This window comes from Danio aesculapii, chromosome 17 (genome assembly GCF_903798145.1).
Source record: "Danio aesculapii chromosome 17, fDanAes4.1, whole genome shotgun sequence".
NCBI lineage: Eukaryota > Metazoa > Chordata > Actinopteri > Cypriniformes > Danionidae > Danio > Danio aesculapii.
This window is the reverse complement of record NC_079451.1, coordinates 30,762,057-30,780,800: the sequence shown is the minus strand read 5'-3', so window position 1 is coordinate 30,780,800 and position 18,744 is coordinate 30,762,057. Positions and strand designations below refer to the sequence as shown.

Genomic DNA, 18,744 nt, shown 5'->3' with positions numbered 1-18,744 from the left:
ATGTCAACTTTATTGAAAATGTGTTGTTTGCTAACCTACTAGCTACCGATTTGAAAACATTTTTCTTAACCCTTTAGACTTAAGCAATGGAGAAAATTTTAGATTATACATTTTAATTAGACTTGGGCGGCATGGTGGCTCAGTGGTTAGCACTGTCGTCTCACAGCAAGAATGCCGCTAGTTCCAACCCCGGCTTGGTCAGTTGGCATTTATGTGGAGTTTGCATGTTCTCCCCATGTTTGTGTGAGTTTCCTCCAGGTGCTCCGGTTTCCCACAGTACAAAGACATGTGCTATAGGTGAATTGAATGAACTAAATTGGCCGTAGTGTATGAGTGTTTCCCAGTACTAGGTTGTTGGCATCTACTGCGTAAAACATATCCCGGAATAGTTGGCGGTTCACTCTACTGTGGCGAACTCGGAAATAGAGACTAAGCTGAAGGAAAATGAATGAAATTATTAGACTTTCTTGTTATTTAAGTGTCCATTTGAAAACTATAGAATTTTGATGTATTTTAATGTTAGTTAATAAACTTTCTGTAATGAAATGTTTTATGTCTACTGTAATTATAAATTGCATCGTTTTATATCTAATGAGATGTAAAAAAACGGCCATTAATTTTCACTACCATCATGTTTTTAAGACGACTGTAATTAGATAAATAAAGTAGCCTGTTCAGTTTAATGGTGTTTTACTCTTTGAATGGGGAACAAGTAAAATATTAATTATTGATTGTGCATACTGGTTGTCTGGCTGGCAATAATTTGAATTGATTTAGGCTATGTAAACTAGAAGAAAAGTTTGTATTACAGAAGTACAATGTCTACCCACACAAAAAGGGTGCTTTTAGGAAATATTACTTAGTCCGAAGTGACTTCAATAATGGCAATATCAAAATATCAATATTTCACTGATAATGACACAATGAAATCAATGTACTTTGACAAAGAAGTGCTTTGGAAGAAGGATTGCTTTAATGAATTAAAGAAGGGTACATCATTAGGAAGGATGATGTGGTCTAATTAATCATAGAGATGAGAAATAAAAATGCTGATGGTGATTAAAAACCACTCCGCTGCCTTAATCTTCTCTTGCTGTCTGAAAATACATCACTGAGCTGCACAGGACAGGAATAAAAAGATGGTGGTCAGATTCAGATTTGAACAGATAAGGATTAAGTATCTGCCAATTATTGTTTATTATTATCAAAATTGTATTAATAAATGGTAAGTCTAAATGTCAATAGTAGGTGTTATTTTTTTTACTCATGCACAGTTTATTCAGTTTATAAACTTTATAAACTGTTTCTATTTATATAATTGCCTACACATTGCAGGATTATGATTTTTTTTTTAGCGTAATGATAAATACTGTGCAAAAGGAGCAGTTTTGGTAGCCACGTCTGCATTTAATGCATCACCATGGACCATAGTTTCAGCTTAAAAATCATCTTTATTGTTCAACTGGAGAAAAAAGTCACCCACGTATCAGATGACCTGAGGGTGAGATTTTATATTGTTTACCCTCAATATTGCAAAATTTGCCTCTTGTGCTCCACTAACAGTATACGGGTTTAGAACAACATGTGTGATTAGTGCAGAATAATTGCTTTAAATTTGCAAGACTCAGGAAAACCTCTGACCTCTGAGTTTGATCGGGCCCAGTGTCACAGTACTGGTGTTGTAGGAGCTGTCAAGGGATCTCTTGCGCCGGTATTGGCAACCTTTACGGCAGCGAGAGTTGTAATCATTATCAGGGCAGATGATCACCTTACACTGCAGGTGCACAAAGGCATGAGTCTGGAGGAACTTGAAAGCCCGGAAACTGAACTGAGCATATTGATCCACTCCGTTAATATAGGATTGAAATGTGCTGTCTCTGGGACATCTACAAAATACAAAAGAAGAGTTTGAGCATTACTGCAAATGAATACAAATGTTGTCTCAAATGCTTCTCCTAAAACATATGATAACATATTTGAGGGAGTAACATTTGAGAATGAACAAGACTCACCCGTTACGCAGCAGGTCATAGGACTGATCTTTAAAGTCATTTGGATTTGGAGATGCTACACAAGTGTCCAGGAAGAGATCCAGGCTCGCATCGAATCTGGTTAGCTTGACTTGAACAAACAGATCGTCATTCAGGTACACTTCATATGGAGAGTCGTAAATCTGCTGGTTGAACTTTCTGGAGGTGTAGAAGGCGATGCTGGCATTGAAGCGGCCCGTTCCTGTGATGTTGGCATTGGGGATTTCCTTGGCCTTGTATAAGATCTGCACTATAGTGTCCGGCTCCATTCGGCAGCCCACATGCAGAAGAAACTCTGACTGACGAGTGATTTCACTCGACTGAGATGGAGATGCCCGCACATTGTTGGTGTAGGACACAAAACCGTTCATCATCTAAAGGGAAAGAGAGACAGAGAGTGGGTGATGCGTGTGCCAAACATGGCTCTCAACAACACACATTTATCAAAATGATAAAACAAATTCAAGCATTAAAAGCTGATAAGAAGCTGTCGAGACACATAGATCAAACCTTTTTGGCGGTTCCACATGTGTCGAGGGGGAATCTGAACACAACCTCAGTGCTGCTAATGTTTGGTCTGCAGAGACGGTCATCCACATAAAGGTCATTTCCACTAAATCCCAGTGAGTTCAGATAAGACCTTCGAAGGACAATGACCATGTTGTCTGAGGAACAATCCACACGACCTGCAATACAAAGATTTGTTATTTTAAAGAAATTTTAAAACATTTATAATTTACATTTCAGTTTTATTCTAGCTTTAGTAATCAACTTTATATTTTAATCTTGGAGAAAATGACAACCCAATCAATAAACAAAGAATAGCATATACTGCAGTTGTTCAACAGAACTAATTTAAGATATTTTCAGACCCTACCTTGATCTGCAGTCAGAGAGCTGGTGAAATGGGCCTTGAACCCATGGCTGACACTAGTGTAATCACTTCTGAAGACAACAGTCAAGTATCTTGAGGAAGAGTGAAATGCCTGATGTGTGGTCTCATTGAAGCAGACCTTTCCCAGCTGTGGATAGCCAGTGGAAGAGCCGTCATGAATAGTGATGTAGTCACAGTTACAGCAGCGCTCCAGTCTGAAAGAAACAAAATGACACAAAATTTTACCTGAGCAAGAAAAGAGTAATAATATATTCTGAAAAGGCATATATAAAAACGCCTTATTTGTTACTGAAAGTGCTAAGTCAAGCTTTTTTCCTTACTAAAATGGAAGATGCCATTTGGAATTGGTTTCAGCCATCGTTAGTGGTACTGTATGAATATGTATACTGTATGAACTATAACATCAAACATGCTTTTACCAATCTTCATTTAGTGCTAAAAACTTTACCACATGTTGAGTTTCCTCCTAAAATTTCCTCATCGATGGTACTGAGATTATGTTGACTGCTACAAATATCTTGATATCTGGTTAGATGGTAAACTGTCATTTGAAACTCGCATAAATGAATTGCTCGAAAAGGTTAAAGCCCGTATTGGTTTTCTTTACAGAAACTAATATATCTACTGTTATGCACTCTTCAAAGCAGCATTTGGTCAAATGAACAGTATTACCAATTTTAGATTAAGGGGATTTAATTGACAGGTCAGCTTTAAAAAACTGGATGGTATTTACCATGCAGCAATTCTTTTAGTTACTGGTGTGCCATTTAATACTCATCACTGTCAACTGTTTTCTTTATTGAATTGGCCTTCTCTTCAATCACGTCAACAAATTCATTGGTTTCTGTTTATTTACAAAACTCTTATTGGAAAAACTCCAGTATATTTACAGTCACTTCTTAACATTCAGAAAACATGATGAAATCTGCACTCTAGTAGTTTTATTAACCTTTGCACACCCAAAGTTTGCACTTCATTTGCTTGCTACTCTTTTCAGTTTTCTGCTGCTGATGCTTGGAATCATCTGCAGCAGACCTTAAAGCTCAACACTTTCATTCCACTATCAGCTTTTAAATCAATCAAGTTAATAGTACCAGATCACTGTGCTTGCTTTTGTTTTTCCTTGGTTTTTTATGTCATTATCTGCATTTGTGAAATTGTTATTGTATTGTGTCCCTGCTGTTTTGTACTTGCTTTTTATGTTGCTTCTTGGCCAGGTCAATATTGTAAATGAGAACTGGTTCTCAACTGACTTACCTGGTTAAATAAATATTATTATTATTATTATTATTATTAATATATGTTACTGATGAAAATAGACATTATCGTTACTCTCCCAGTCAAATATTGTGTCCCAGTGATCAATTATTAACCTATATCTGTGTTGGCAAGTGACAGTATAAGTAGAATAATCCCACCAGCACTGTATCTGTCACCACTTACTGCACATCAGCAAATGTCAAGAAGATCCTCTGTCCTTGCTGAGCAGAAAGATACCACACACAGTAGGCGTTGTCATGATAATAGCTTGGGTAGTTTGGAGTGGAAAACATCCCAGCACCATACAGATGTCCTCCACACTTAGGGTGAGATTCTGTATAATGTAATTCTAAAAAGATTGTTTTAAACCTTTAAAGATGCAGATGGTATGTGTATTCAGCATCAAACAGACACCACTAAACTAGTGACAGCAGTACCTGTCGTTGAGTCTCTCAATGTTGTGTACGATGGACAATGGCCTGAATAAAAGAGAGAAGACAACTGAATGAGGACGGAAAATTAAAGAACAAGCAGCACACAAAAATGAAGCAATGCAAATAGGAAAAAAGCAATGCAATCATTCTTCAATAAACCATTCATAATTAAATCTGACGGATGAATAGGGACTCACTGTCATAGTCTGGACAGCAGGTGTCATAGTAATGACAGTCTCTTGCGCAGGAGCAGCTGCCCAAGTCATATCCGCAGTTGTACATGCAGGAATGAGCTATAGAGAATGGAGGCATCACTATGCGTGTGATGTACATATTATTAATCCTCTTTACAGATTAGTCTGTATAATGTTAGAAGGGCAAAGCCGGAATCTTTTCTGCCATTAAAGAAAGTGTCAGTTCAATACATTATATATATAACATATAGTATCAGTACCTGTTGTATCTGGTTCAAAAGTTGTTGTTGTTGTTGCTGAACAATAGGCTGCATAAACAGAAGATATAAAACTGAAGAAGGAACAAACGTACTGAACAAGAATGCAATGATCTACACTCTCATGACAGTAGATTTGTTTGTAGTTTTTGTTATTTAAGTGTCTGTCTGATCAAGAACTAACCTTCATAGTCAGGGCAACAGCTACCATAACTTTGACAGACTTCAGTACATGAGCAGCCACCGAGGTTGTATCCACAGTTATACATGCAAGAAAGGATTTCTGTTGAGGAGCAAGTATTACAAATATTATTTGTAAAGTCATATTAATTTTGAAAGTTGTGTGTGAAGGCTGTTTTTGCTTGTGAGAGTTGTGGTTCATGTGTGTGAGAAACGCGTTTTCCTAAAGACCATTTCTAAAGGTAAGCGACAGTTGCAAGAGAAAAAGTAGCCGTAAACGTGAATGGTTTTAGTGGTGGTGACCGGGGATGTTCATCCCAGAACTGAGGCTGATACAACCAATAGTATCTGGATGCAGACCTGAATTTGCAAGCTGAGACTTCATATCTCAGACTTGCAATGTCAGACACAATGCACTCAATGGAGCTAGTGACGTCACTGTGTGGGGTAGGATTAGAGGTGGGGTTAGGTGTGCACAATAAAAGCATTGCATGCAGCTCAGCTCGCAACTGCACCTGGTCAATACACATTGCAATGCACAGTCAACAATACGATACATTACAGATACACATGAAACAGCTAGCGAAACAATAAGATACAATTCACCCCTATCATGATGTAGTACATTTAGCAATTAGATGCAATAAGATACAATAAAAAACGTGATAGCTTTTTTATTCCTTTAATTGTCAGGCTACGATTATTGGCATCGCTTTATTTTGAGGGTCCCTTTAACACATTGTGTTGAATTAAAGTTACATTGCATCTACATGCCAATAAACTCTCATTAGATTATAAGTAGACTGGTAGGTTGGGGTTAGGGTTCTGGTTGGTGTAAGTTGACATGTACTTGCAAAGTTACAGTCAGTTAAATGTCTGTTGAACGAGCAGTATAGGTAGATATTAAGCAGACAGTCTACTAATACTCAAATGAGAATTAATTGACATGTAGTTGCAATGAAACTTTAAGTCAACAAAATGTGGAATAGGGAACATCAAAATAAAGTCTTACCAGATGTTTTATTTATTTAGTAGTTCACTTCTAAGCTTCCAAGGAACCACAACCACCACTAACAAACCCTTGCTGCAGCTCTAATACAAGTTTTAGAGAGGATAAATCAATCTATATCTAAAATATTAATAAAAGTATAGTGCATGAATTGGTTTTAACTGATGGAAATATGTTTGGTAGGATGAATCGTGATTTAAACACCAACTTGTATCCGATGCACTTTTTTTTAACAATGCATCATATTGTTAATCTTTTACTGATACACTGAGTGAATCAGGGAATATTCCCATCCTTAAGCTTGTTTGCTTGCCAGGTAAAAATACGCATATAAGCCTGCACTGAGTATAGAATACTTTGTCTGACCAAAAAAAAAATCATGCTAGTCATGCAGTTATTCCTGCATTACCTTAGAATAATATGGGTCCCAAATTCAAACCAGAGAACCACAGATGTACACACTATTGGTCCACTTTACTAATTAGTCTATATATATTGCAGAAGAGCAAAGCTGGAATAATTTCTGTCAGTTTTTTTCATTTTGCTATTTGATATTGCCAAAGTCATATCCAAAGTTGTACATGCAGGAGTGACTATAAATAGAGCAAACATCAGTATGTACATATTGTTGGTAACTTTACTGAGTACTCTTTGTAGAATGTTAGAAAAGTAAAGCTGGAATCTTTTCTGCCATTAACGAAAGTGTCAGTTCAATACAAATACTGTATATAGTATCAGTACCTGTTGTATCTGGTTCAAAAGTTGTTGTTGTTGTTGCTGAACAGTAGGCTGCATAAACAGAAGATATAAAACTGAAGAAGGAACAAAAGTACTGAACAAGAAATGCAATGATCTACACTCTCACGACAGTAGGTTTGTTTGTAGTATTTGATATTTAAGTGTCTGTCTGATCAAAAAGAACCTACCGTCATAGTCAGGGCAACAGTTTCCATCGCGCTGACAGAAGTCGGTACATGAACAGCTGCCGGGGTTGTATCCACAGTTATACATGCAGGAGGGGATATCTAGAAGAACAAATATTATTTGTAAAGTCATTAATATATGTCTGATGAATGACTACAGGGACATCAGACTCCCTCAACACCCAGAAGTGTTTTTTTAATCTGATAGAACTGAACCTGTTGTGGTTGGCCATGTTGTTGTTTGCAAGCAGTAGCCTGTATAAAAGGAAGACATAGAATTATTGCACACTATACGTTTAAACTTACTTCTAGGATCAGTAAATCTTTTTTCCTCTACTGTATGTTTAAAAACTCAGTATGAGAAAGATTTGTGATTGATCTAATGAAAAGGAACTCACTGTTGTAGTCAAAGCAACAGTTTCTAGTATCCTGACAGGAGTCGTCACATGAACAAGTGCCAAAGCTGAATCCACAGTAGTTTCTGCATGAATTAGAATCTAAGGATAATAAGGAAAATACCTCATCAGCCTGCTGTGATTTTTTTATTAATTTAATTCTTCTGAGAATAAAAAAAACAGATTCTATTTCTAAATGATAAGCTAATTTTGATTATTAATGAATTAGAAAAATTCCAGCTAAAGGAATTTAATCAGAATGATAAGCCATAAATATTCTGATACTCAAGCTAAGATGTATCTAAAAAGAAGTGCTTCACACAAGTTATGCATTCTGAAATAAGATTGCTCAGCTTATGCTGTATTTTTATGTTTCAAATTTTTGTATTTATTTATTTATTTTTGAATAGCATATGGATCATAGAAGGTTCATTTCATTTATTCATTTTTGAATCAGGCTACACATATTGTTCTATATATATTTTTATCCACATAAAAAGCCACTCATAAAAGTAATTCGTTCAGGAACCAAACTTCATATTTTCGGTGTATTTTTAACTTTTAATTTAAGTTTTCTATAAAAATATTGAATCATCTACATCAGGGGTGTCCAAACTCAGTCCTGGAGGGCTGGTGTCCTGCAAAGTTTAGTTACAAGCCCAATCAGACACACCAAGACTAGCTAATCAAGCTCTTATTTGGCTTTCTAGAAATATCCGTGCAGAAGTTTTAAGGCAAGTTGGAGCTAAAATCTGCAGGACACCGGCCCTCCAGGACTAAGTTTGGGCACCCCTCATCTACACAGATCAAGCTTTATGTTTCAAATTCATAAATCAAAACAGCTCATTGACTCTGAATCATTCGCTCAGAAATTAGCTGCTGAATGCAGAAATGAAACATTTATTATGCCGTTGTTTTGAATATGATATTCAATTCATTTTCATGAATCACTTACCTAAAAAAACCCAGTTTGCATGAAATCCTCTTCTGGATATTTGGCTATCACTAAAGAAAACCACGGTCAGATCATTGCCGCTGGAGTTGTAGCTTTTGCTCTTCTCATCCACTAGTTCTCCCAGTAAAGGGTAGAAGGTAGAAGGACCATTATACACTCTGATGTAATCGCAGCATGATTCCAAACTAGAAAACAGCAAAGTTGTGTCTCAGTTAACTCTAATCTGGATCATAGCTACTAAATTCTGGACTCAAAACATATGAAATGTGGTATTAATCCAAAATTAATCCAAAAGTACTTCAGGAGTAGTTAATGTGTCGGTGCTTTTTGGGTAAAGGGTTCAAAAAGATAAACAGTGAAATCATAAGTCTAAGGCACTCAACTTTTTGGACTTATGATTTTGTTGTTTAGTAAATGTGGTGTTTGAGAGCACATCAGGAAGTGCATTGCAATAAATGGGAAAAAATGTAAATAAGGCTTTTTCATACGGAAAGATGACATTAAGCATAATCTGCAAATATTTCTAAAATGTAATTACTGTCATATGTTGCACTTGTGAATCAAAAGACAAATTTAACTTGACTTAAATAAACTAACTCCTATATTTTTTGTTTAGCCTAAACCTCCAAAACACCTGTCTAAACAAGCAAGCATATGTCTTATCATTATATTGTTATATATAAAGTCAAGCCTGAAATTATTCATAGCCCAGGGGTACGAATAATTTCAGGCTTGACTCAATATATATCTGAGAATCACTTGCAAAAAATAATAAAGCCTGAATGACCTTATGATTTCAAGAGGAAAAATACCAAAATAAAAAAAATACTAAATTAAATTCCGTAAATGTAAAATGGGCCTTAAACTAAACCATGGGGGACACCAGTAGAAAGAGAGCCAATCTCATACTAGAAACCATTCTTAAAACTTATCAAAGAGATAAATTAAGCAGAAAAGTTGGGATTGAGGAAAAGAGAACCAGAATCTCAAGCTATTATAATCTATATATTTCATTGAGAAAAATAAGTTACACACTTTTAGTATTATCTCAATCAGAAAGAAAAATTCAATATAAAATTATTTTGGCAGAGATACACACAAACAAAATAATATAGAGCTAATAATTATATTAAATAAATGTTTCTTACAAAACATCTGTGAAGGTCAATGACACAGTTGCCACCCCTGTGCTGTGAATGGTCCATGTGCACCGTGCATTTTCAGGGTAACCATTAGGGTAATTGGGGCTAGAAAATTCACCCATCCAGTTACTCAAGGATCCTCCACATGGTTCTGAATGTGATGGAAAATAGAGGGCAACAAGACAATACAATAAAATATGTATCAAATTGTTCAGATAAACAGACAGACAGATAGATTCTTACCCAGAGAGGCCTTAGTAGTTAGAAGCAAACAAAGAAGGAGAGTGAGAGCTTCCATCTTTCTTAGTCCAAATCTTCTTTACATTTTCAACCATCATTTATATAGTCCAAACAGCAGGGAGGTTTCTTCATAACATATCAACATCCTGGAGCATATGCTGGCAATAAGTTACAGGGGAGCATAACCGTGGAAAAACACAGCTGAACATTATGCAACTTTTATTATAACTCTTGACTCTATTCATTTATGGATACTACTATTGACACAAAGTTTGAGATTATGGAATGATCATATTAATTAAGTCATATTGTACACAGACTTGAAGTCAAAATAATAACCATTAAATTAGAAAAGTGTATTTACAGGGTTACAGTAATATAAAATGAATGTATGAGACCAAAGAAAACTTACTGTAAGTGTGACAATAGATATAAAAAGTATCTACAGGTTTATTATTATAGTTCAGAATATTAAAAAATGTGCAAAGAAGTATGTGTTTTGAACTGCCTGAGCATTTTGTATGCATCAGCACATAATATCATTGTGTGTTGGATAAGAATAAATCGATTTAAACCTTTATAACGCTTTTTTATGTTGCTTTCTGTCTCTTTTAAACAAGCCATCTTAAAGAGAGGTTGTAACATAAAGTGGGGGCTCGTCCGGGATAATTTAACTGCATTTTTGTTTTAAATGATTTTATTCATCATAAAAATGTGCGTCATTCACATCATCCGAACTGCTGTCTCGGCTCACACCACAACCTTTGTGTCAACAGAATTACACTATCCATAAAGCAATACAACACCCACCTGTGTCGATTCCATTATTACATAATTTCTGGCCTGATTTGTCATAAGGATATTAGGGTAACACTTTACAATAAGGTTGTATTAGTTGATGTTAGTTAATGTTTTACTAACATGAACAATCAATAACCTATACATTTAATACAGTATTTATTCATGTTTGTTAACGTTAGTTTATGGAAACAAAGTTGTTTGTTGTTAGTTATTCCCAGTGCATTAACTAATGTTAACAAGCATTAATTTGGATTTTAGTATTGCATTAGTAAATGTTGAACTATAATTAACACGTTGTATAAGTATTGTTCATTATTAGTTCATGTTAGTAAATACAACAATAGAGAATTCTTAGTGTATATTGTCCCCGATATTAGCCATAACCTTCCAAAGAAAAAATAAAAATGAATAACAAAACTAATTACATTGTATCTTTTTTTGGAGCATTTATTTTCAAAAGGACATCAATCTAGCAGACCAGTCTACCAATGGTTTGTTCTTGATCTGAGTATACATTTTTTGTAATCATGTCTTTAAATAATGTATACTTATTTGCATTTTAAAATGTTGCCACATTCTTTAGCAATGCATTCTTGATCGTGCTAATTTAATTTAGCTTTGGTAAGTAAATAGTTTGGAAGTTTATAAGTTTTTTGTAAAAATTATAAGTTAACTTGCAGCTTCATTTAATTTCCACAGATTGGACGACTCAGATTGGGCTAGTGCTAATCAAAATTATTAGCCCTCCTATGAAATTTGTATTCTTTTTCAAATATTTCCCATGTGATGTTTAACAGACCAATGAATTTTTCACAGCATTTTTTCATCTGGAGAAAATACAGATAATTTCTTTTAATTTGGCTGGAATAAAATCAGTTTTTAGATCAATATTATTAGCCCCAATGAGTAAATAATTGTTTTTGACTGTCTACAGAACAAACCACTGATATCCAACAACATATATTTTACTTTCATTGTGACAAAGACTCAAAGACAAAATAAATTAGTTATTAGAATTTAGTTATTAAAATATATTTAAAAATTTGTTAAAAAATAATTCTTTGGGAAATATTTTTAAAAGTATTAAAATTTCACAGGATGGCTAAGAATTTTGACTTCAGCTGTTCATAGTTTGCAACAAGTGTATTTTCACAAACACGTCATTTAAATTTTTGTCTGTTATCTGAATCAGGGCAGTATGCTGGCTCAGTGGTTAGCACTGTCGCCTCACAGCAAGAAGGTTGCTGGTTCGAGTCCCTGCTGGGTCCGTTGACTTTTCTGTGTGGAGTTTGAATGTTTTCCACATTTTCGTGTGGGTTTCCTCTGGGTGCTCCGGTTTCCTCCCACAGTCCAAAGACATGTGCTATAGGTGAATTGAATAAACTAAATTATCCGTAATATATGAATGTGTGTGAATGAGAGCGTGTATGGGCTGAAAGGGCATCCGCTGCCTAAAGTATATCCCAGAATAGTTGTTGGTTCATTTCACTGTGGCAACCCCTGATAAATCAGGGACTAAGCTAAAGGAAAATGAATGATCTGTAACAGAAATGTCTCTAACTAGTATGGTTGTGTGTATTTTACTGTTGTAATGAATGTTGTTTGGTTTTACTCATAATTTTCACAGATAAATTTAAAAACTCAGAAAATCTGTAGATTTTTTTTGTTTGTTTTTTGAAATTTTGAGTAGCATAAAGTGCTCACATCCTCTTAGAACTCAGGAGTATAATTTGTAAAAATGTAAATTAAAGGTTAAGCCCCTGAACTGAGATGCAGCTTATGTTTAGGTGTCGATAGTGGTTAATTTAAGTGTTGCATTATCAAGTATGTGATGTGAACAGTTCCAAGCATAATGTCATATGGTGACATCTTAAATTTTTGTTTTTACATGGCAGAAATGCAGCTGTAGTCTGTTTAAGTTTTAACATCACACACTTCCCCCCTGTTCTCTCAGTAAACCAGTGTGCTCACCATTTGATCAATTTGATCACCAACTTTGGAAATAATCATTCTGAATTGCTTTATTGTATCAGTAGTTATTAGGAATATTACATTTCAATAACATATAGTGTGCAATTATATTGTCACACCAATTGGGTTTGTTCATAAAAAATAATTCCACTGGTGCTTTTGTATTTATTTAGCAACTTTTTGTCCAGTCTTAATAAATAATGAAGGCTTTGGCTTTCTTAAAAATAATAATTAATAGAATGTTTATGATAAATATTTTTCAAGAATGCAATTATTTTAAAGAGGGCTTTTTCATGTTGTCTGTAAAAATGAAATCCAAGCCTTCTGAAACAGTAAAATAATGTCTTGTCTGTCATTGACTTTCAGACTTTGGTTTCTCTTGCTTCATTTGCATCCATATAAGCACAGTGAATGGAATACAAGTAAATATACACAAGTGACAACAACTGCTGTTTAGAAATGCTTTATTGAATTACAAAAAAAACTAAACAATTAAGAGAAGTCCACATAGGGTGAGGTTCCCCAATTGGCCAAATATGTATTCAAAGTACAGCTTATTTATTAGCATCTTCAACCAATGGCTTTAAGAGTAATAATTCCGTAAAAGCACTTTAGTTTTTAGCTTCATCATTAATATGCAATTTTATACACAGTGGTATAAAAAAGGAACATATAGCTTTAACATCAAGATGCAAAAAACAGTAAACGTAGCTTCTTGTCTGGCCGTCTAGCTAGAGCGATGCAACTTAAGAAAAAATGAAGACCGAAAAACAGTGATAAAGACTTTTCATAATACATTATTGCACTACAAAAATAAATCAACAGTCATTCAGGTACAGTTATGCAACAGTTAGATTAAGTAGATGATTAAGAAGATGCTTAGTTCACTCCTTCGACTTCTCAGATTCCTTCACACCATTGCCCTAAAAGACAGCAAATGTCATTAGGAAGAAATAGTTTTAATGCATAAGACCTTACAAGTAAAATCATTAGAAATCATACCTGCTACTGGCCTCTGACCTCTGAGTTTGATCGGGCCCAGCATCACAGTACTGGTGTTGTAGGAGCTGTCAAGGGATCTCTTACGACGGTATTGGCAACCTTTACGGCAGCGAGAGTTGTAATCAGTATCAGGGCAGATGATCACCTTACACTGCAGGTACACATAGGCATGAGTCTGGAGGAACTTGAAAGCCCGGAAACTGAACCGAGCATATTGATCCACTCCGTTGGTGTAAGAAAGATATGTGCTATCTCTGGGACATCTACAAAATACAAAATAAGAGAAATTCAGTTTGAACAACACTCAAACTAACCCTATTGAACTGTTTTGACCATTATTGCAAATAATTAAAAACACTTTAATGAATTATTCCTATATCACATAGGCCAATAATAAAATGTTTAAAATAATTACCCTGTACGCAGCAGGTCATAGGAGCGGTTTATAAAATCATTGGAATTTGGAGATGCTACACAAGTGTCCAGGAAGAGATCCAGGCTCTCATCAGATCTGGTTAGCTTGACTTGAACAAACAGTTGCTGATTCAGATTCACTTCATATGGAGAGTCATAAATCTGCTGGGTGAAGTTCCTAGAGGTGTAGAGGGCGATGCTGGCATTGAAGCGGCCCGTTCCTGTTATGTTGGCATTGACAGTTTCTTTGACCTTGTAGAAGATCTGCACCATAGTGTCCTTCTCCATTCGGCAGCCCACATGCAGAAAAAGCAGTGACTGACGAGTGATTTCACCCGACTGAGACTGAGATGCCCGTACATTGTTGGTGTAGGACAAAAAGCTATTCATCGTCTAAAGGGAAAGGGTAAAGAGAAACGGAGAGTGGGTGATGTTGTGAGGTGTACATAGCTCACAGTGATGCATACATCTTTAACTAACATGATTAAGCAAATCCATATGTAAAATATTTGACAGAAAGCTACTGATTTCAGATTTGGCAGTGGAGCCATGTTGGATGTAAATATCAAACCTCTTTGGCGGTTCCACATGTGTCGAGGGGGAATCTGAACACAACTTCAGTGCTGCTAATATTAGGTCTGCATAGATGGTCATCCACATAAAGGTCATTTCCACTCAGCCCAAGTGAGTTCAGGTAAGAACTCTGTAGGACAATAACCATGTTGTCTGAGGTACAATCCACACTGCCTGCAATACAAATAATTTCATCCATATATTTACAACATTTAAAGCATTACAGACAGACAAAGTGTTGAATGTCTCATAATAATTATAGTTGTTTAACATTTAAGATTTATTTTAGATTTTTACCTTCATTTGCAGTTAGAGAGCTGGTGAAAAGGGCCTGGAAACCATGGCTGACACTAGTGTAATCACTTCTGAAGACAACAGTCAAGTATCGTGAAGAAGAGTGAAATGCCTGATGTGTGGTCTCATTGAAGCAGACCTTTCCCAGTTGTGGATAACCAGTGGAAGAGCCGTCGTGAATGGTAATGTAGTCACAGTCACAGCAGCGTTTGAGTCTGAAAGAAGCAGAAATGGATCTTTAGTGGTACTGCACATGATAACATCTCTTGAGCAGTTAAAGTTATATTTTATTAAACTGATTACACCTACTGCACATCAGTAAATGTCAAGAAGATCCTCTGTCCTTGCTGAGCAGAAAGATACCACACACAGTAGGCGTTGTCATGGTAATAGTTTGGGTAGTTTGGACTGGAAAACATCCCAGAGCCAAACAGATGTCCTCCACACTGAGGATGAGAAACTGGATATCCTAATGCCCCAAAAATACATGCAGGAATTAATTAGTATCAAAGCATAAGGGGATAAAAGACCCCAATTCACACAATAATGCATTTTCTCCATTGCCAGTTAAAAATATTCTCCAAGGAAGGTTGAAGTCAGTATAATTGCAGTACCTAAAAACCTTCGAGTAGAATACAGCCAGCTACCTTTGAAAACAAAGAAAAAAATACATGATATAAAGTGATATTTCACCAGTGTAAAAGTTTTGCATAAATACAGCCATTATCAACACTGTATAATGTTAAATGTTGTTTACTTGTTGTCCATGACCCAATGGTATTTGCTGCAAAAAGGCATATCAAAACAGTTAATGCAATGTATTTTAACGCTAAAGTCATTTTATCTAAGATCTCAGAGTACGCTTTATGAACTATCAGAAATATATATGATGTGATGAACACATGGTGCAGAATGTTTCATTACCTGATGAGAGGGTCTCTGGTGTAACAGTTGTATAGCTGGTGTTGAGCTTTTCAACATCTGAAAGAAACGTTTTGATAACTGGTTTTGAATAAAGAGACATATTTGTATCTGTATGAAGGGAGCCATATTTACCTGCACAGTATGCAAGATTACAGGCAGGTGGCTCAACAAACTCATAGACATAATAATCTCCAGGACAGGCTTTCACTCTAATGGGAGCAGATCTGAAATGACAGGAGTTATTCGACCAGTGACCACAGACATTTCGGGTCACCACTCCATCGCCGACTTTTGGGTGTTGACCGTTTAACCACAGGGGGGCATGAGTGCCACATCTGTACTTATCAACACATCTGTCTGGCATCTGGACACTCTGGCCATAAATGAAGAGACGATACCAGCCAAACCATTTCACAGCCGTGTCACAGTTTAAGGACAATCCATTATAAGTGGTGGCTCTCCAAGGATCATCTAGTACTGTGTAGCGGTAGCAGGGGTCGTCTGAGGGAGGATCTGTTTAATCATTGATATTTTCATTGAAAGAGAAAAAATAGTATTCCAAGTACTTTATCTTCACAATCAGGTGCAATATAAGCAGCTTGTATCTTTAGTATTGTTAAAGGCCTAGGTCTCCCCTAAATTAATATGAATAAAGATTAAAAAGAATGTTGGGAACTGGTAATCAACTGGTATTATTTCCACTTTGCTATCCATTGACTACTGGTTTTCACCATACTTTAAATCATCTTCTTTTGTGTTCAACATAAACAAAAAAAATACATGTAAAGATTTGGAACCACTTAATAAATGTTTTTGTTGTTGTTGTTTTTTTTTTTTTGTTAAACCCTCCATTTAAATATTGTATACCACTGTGTTTTGGCATCATATTATTATTCATTAGACACAAGTGGAGTATCTCTTTTACTAAAGTGTTTTCCAAACATAATTAATTAGAGAATTGCTGTGATAGCATAGTAATAGTACAGATCAAGTTGTATTCATTTTGTTAATCACATACCTACGAAGGTCCAGTTTGCATGAAATCCTCTGCTTGTTACACTGCTGTCACTGTAGAAAAGCACAGTCAGAGTGTTGCCTGTGGATTTAATAGACTGATTCCTGTAGTTCCGTATTTCCTCCAGTGAAGGGTAGAGGGTAGAAGGACCATCATGCACTCTGATGTAATCGCAACATGATTCCAAACTAGCAAATGGAGAGGAGAGAGAAAAACACATTCAAATTCATTCCGTCTATTTTTTTTTTTTTTTTACTTAATAATGTCTTTTGATTGTGGAAATGATCTTGGGATAAATAAGTATGATGAAATAGTGCCATACCTAACATTGTTGAAGGTCAGGGACACAGTTGTGTTTGCTGTGCTGTGAATGGTCCATGTGCACCGTGCATTATTAGGGTAGTTATTAGGGTACTGTGGGCTAAACAATTCACCCTTCCTATCTGTCATTTTGCCACCGCATGGTTCTTCACATTATCATGAAAACAAGACAAAATACAAATTAAAAGAATAATAATAATAATAATTAGTTACAACTATAAAATAGCTTATTAGTGGACAGAAATGTGATATAAAATATTTGTTATAATAATGAATTTTTAACAATATAAAATGTTAACTGTTGTTTACCTGTTGTCCATGACCCAGTGGTATTTGCTGCAATAAGGCATATCAGAACAGCAATTTAACGTAATGCTTTTTTCTTCTGGCCAGTAGATGTGTAGATGTGTAAAGTCATTTTATCTACGCTGAAATAATTACACTTTGAACCAATTTAAAAAGCTGTAATATGTTGCAGCTAATTTTTATATTTTATGTTTTCAAAGTATAATTTAACTTTGGTTCAAATGATAAAATTTCATTTACTCTAAATCAGAAATATGTACTGTTGTACTGTGGTCAAAACAAGAAAAAAAATACATGATATAAAGTGATATTTCACCAGTGTAAAAGTTTTGCATAAAACAGCCGTTATCAACACTGTATAACGTTAAATATTGTTTACTTGTTGTCCATGACCCAACGGTATTTGCTGCAATAAGGCATATCAGAACAGTTAATGCAATATATTTTAACGCTAAAGTCATTTTATCTAAGATCTCAGAGTACGCTTTATGAACTATCAGAAATATCTATGATGTGATGAACACATGGTGCAGAATGTTTCATTACCTGATGAGAGGGTCTCTGGTGTAACAGTTGTATAGCTGGTGTTGAGCTTTTCAACATCTGAAAGAAACATTTTAATAACTGGTTTTGAATGAAGAGATATATTTGTATCTGTATGAAGGGAGCCATATTTACCTGCACAGTATGCAAGCTTACAGACAGGTGGCTCAGCAAACTCATAGACATAATAATCTCCAGGACAGGCTTTCACTCTAATAGGAGCAGATCTGAAATAACAGCAGTTATTCGACCAGTGACCACAGACATCTCGGGTCACCACTCCATCGCCGACTTTTGGGTGTTGACCGTTTAACCACAGGGGGGCATGAGTGCCACATCTGTACTTATCAACACATCTGTCTGGCATCTGGACACTCCGGCCATTGAAGAAGAGACGATACCAGCCAAACCATTTCACAGCCGTGTCACAGTTTAAGGACGATCCATTATAAGTGGTGGCTCTCCAAGGATCATCTAGTACTGTGTAGCGGTAGCAGGGGTCGTCTGAGGGAGGATCTGTTTAAATCATTGATATTTTCATTGAAAAAGAAAAAATAGTATTGCAAGTACTTTATCTTCACAATCAGGTGCAATATAAGCAGCTTGTATCTTTAGTATTGTTAAAGGCCTAGGTCTCCCCTAAATTAATATGAATAAAGATTAAAA

At 35.6% G+C, this 18,744-nt stretch overlaps 2 protein-coding genes across 4 annotated transcripts in view; both read right to left on the bottom strand.

Moving 5' to 3' along the window:
* Window positions 1-951: 951 nt before the first annotated feature.
* On the bottom strand, window positions 952-9,976 carry LOC130244516 (deleted in malignant brain tumors 1 protein-like). 3 transcript variants are annotated; one of them, XM_056476983.1, is made up of 17 exons: window positions 9,918-9,976; window positions 9,681-9,825; window positions 8,533-8,717; window positions 7,581-7,679; window positions 7,399-7,437; window positions 7,186-7,284; window positions 7,001-7,048; window positions 5,255-5,353; window positions 5,074-5,121; window positions 4,817-4,933; window positions 4,623-4,664; window positions 4,369-4,534; window positions 2,908-3,119; window positions 2,541-2,716; window positions 2,013-2,404; window positions 1,642-1,886; window positions 952-1,116 (listed from the first exon to the last, which is right to left on the bottom strand). In XM_056476983.1, the coding sequence occupies exons 1-17, from the start codon at window positions 9,970-9,972 to the stop codon at window positions 1,109-1,111; spliced, it is 2,175 nt and encodes a 724-aa protein (XP_056332958.1). In that variant the 5' UTR covers window positions 9,973-9,976; the 3' UTR covers window positions 952-1,108. The 3 variants fall into 3 exon arrangements, with proteins under 3 accessions (XP_056332958.1, XP_056332959.1, XP_056332961.1); XM_056476984.1 differs by having other exon boundaries at window positions 4,817-4,912; XM_056476986.1 differs by lacking the exons at window positions 5,074-5,121; window positions 5,255-5,353 and having other exon boundaries at window positions 4,817-4,912.
* A 3,256-nt stretch (window positions 9,977-13,232) lies between these two features.
* The window catches only part of LOC130244911 (deleted in malignant brain tumors 1 protein-like), a 6,561-nt gene continuing 1,049 nt past the window's right edge, over window positions 13,233-18,744 (bottom strand). Inside the window, exons 4-18 of the mRNA XM_056477487.1 lie at window positions 18,214-18,594; window positions 18,082-18,138; window positions 17,539-17,565; window positions 17,231-17,375; window positions 16,912-17,096; window positions 16,026-16,406; window positions 15,894-15,950; window positions 15,727-15,753; window positions 15,584-15,616; window positions 15,279-15,438; window positions 14,973-15,184; window positions 14,674-14,849; window positions 14,104-14,495; window positions 13,689-13,951; window positions 13,233-13,609 (exon numbers count right to left, since the gene is read on the bottom strand). Coding sequence (XP_056333462.1) covers window positions 13,587-13,609; window positions 13,689-13,951; window positions 14,104-14,495; window positions 14,674-14,849; window positions 14,973-15,184; window positions 15,279-15,438; window positions 15,584-15,616; window positions 15,727-15,753; window positions 15,894-15,950; window positions 16,026-16,406; window positions 16,912-17,096; window positions 17,231-17,375; window positions 17,539-17,565; window positions 18,082-18,138; window positions 18,214-18,594 — 2,519 coding nt within the window. The 3' untranslated portion in view covers window positions 13,233-13,586. The remainder of the gene's footprint in view (window positions 13,610-13,688; window positions 13,952-14,103; window positions 14,496-14,673; window positions 14,850-14,972; window positions 15,185-15,278; window positions 15,439-15,583; window positions 15,617-15,726; window positions 15,754-15,893; window positions 15,951-16,025; window positions 16,407-16,911; window positions 17,097-17,230; window positions 17,376-17,538; window positions 17,566-18,081; window positions 18,139-18,213; window positions 18,595-18,744) is intronic.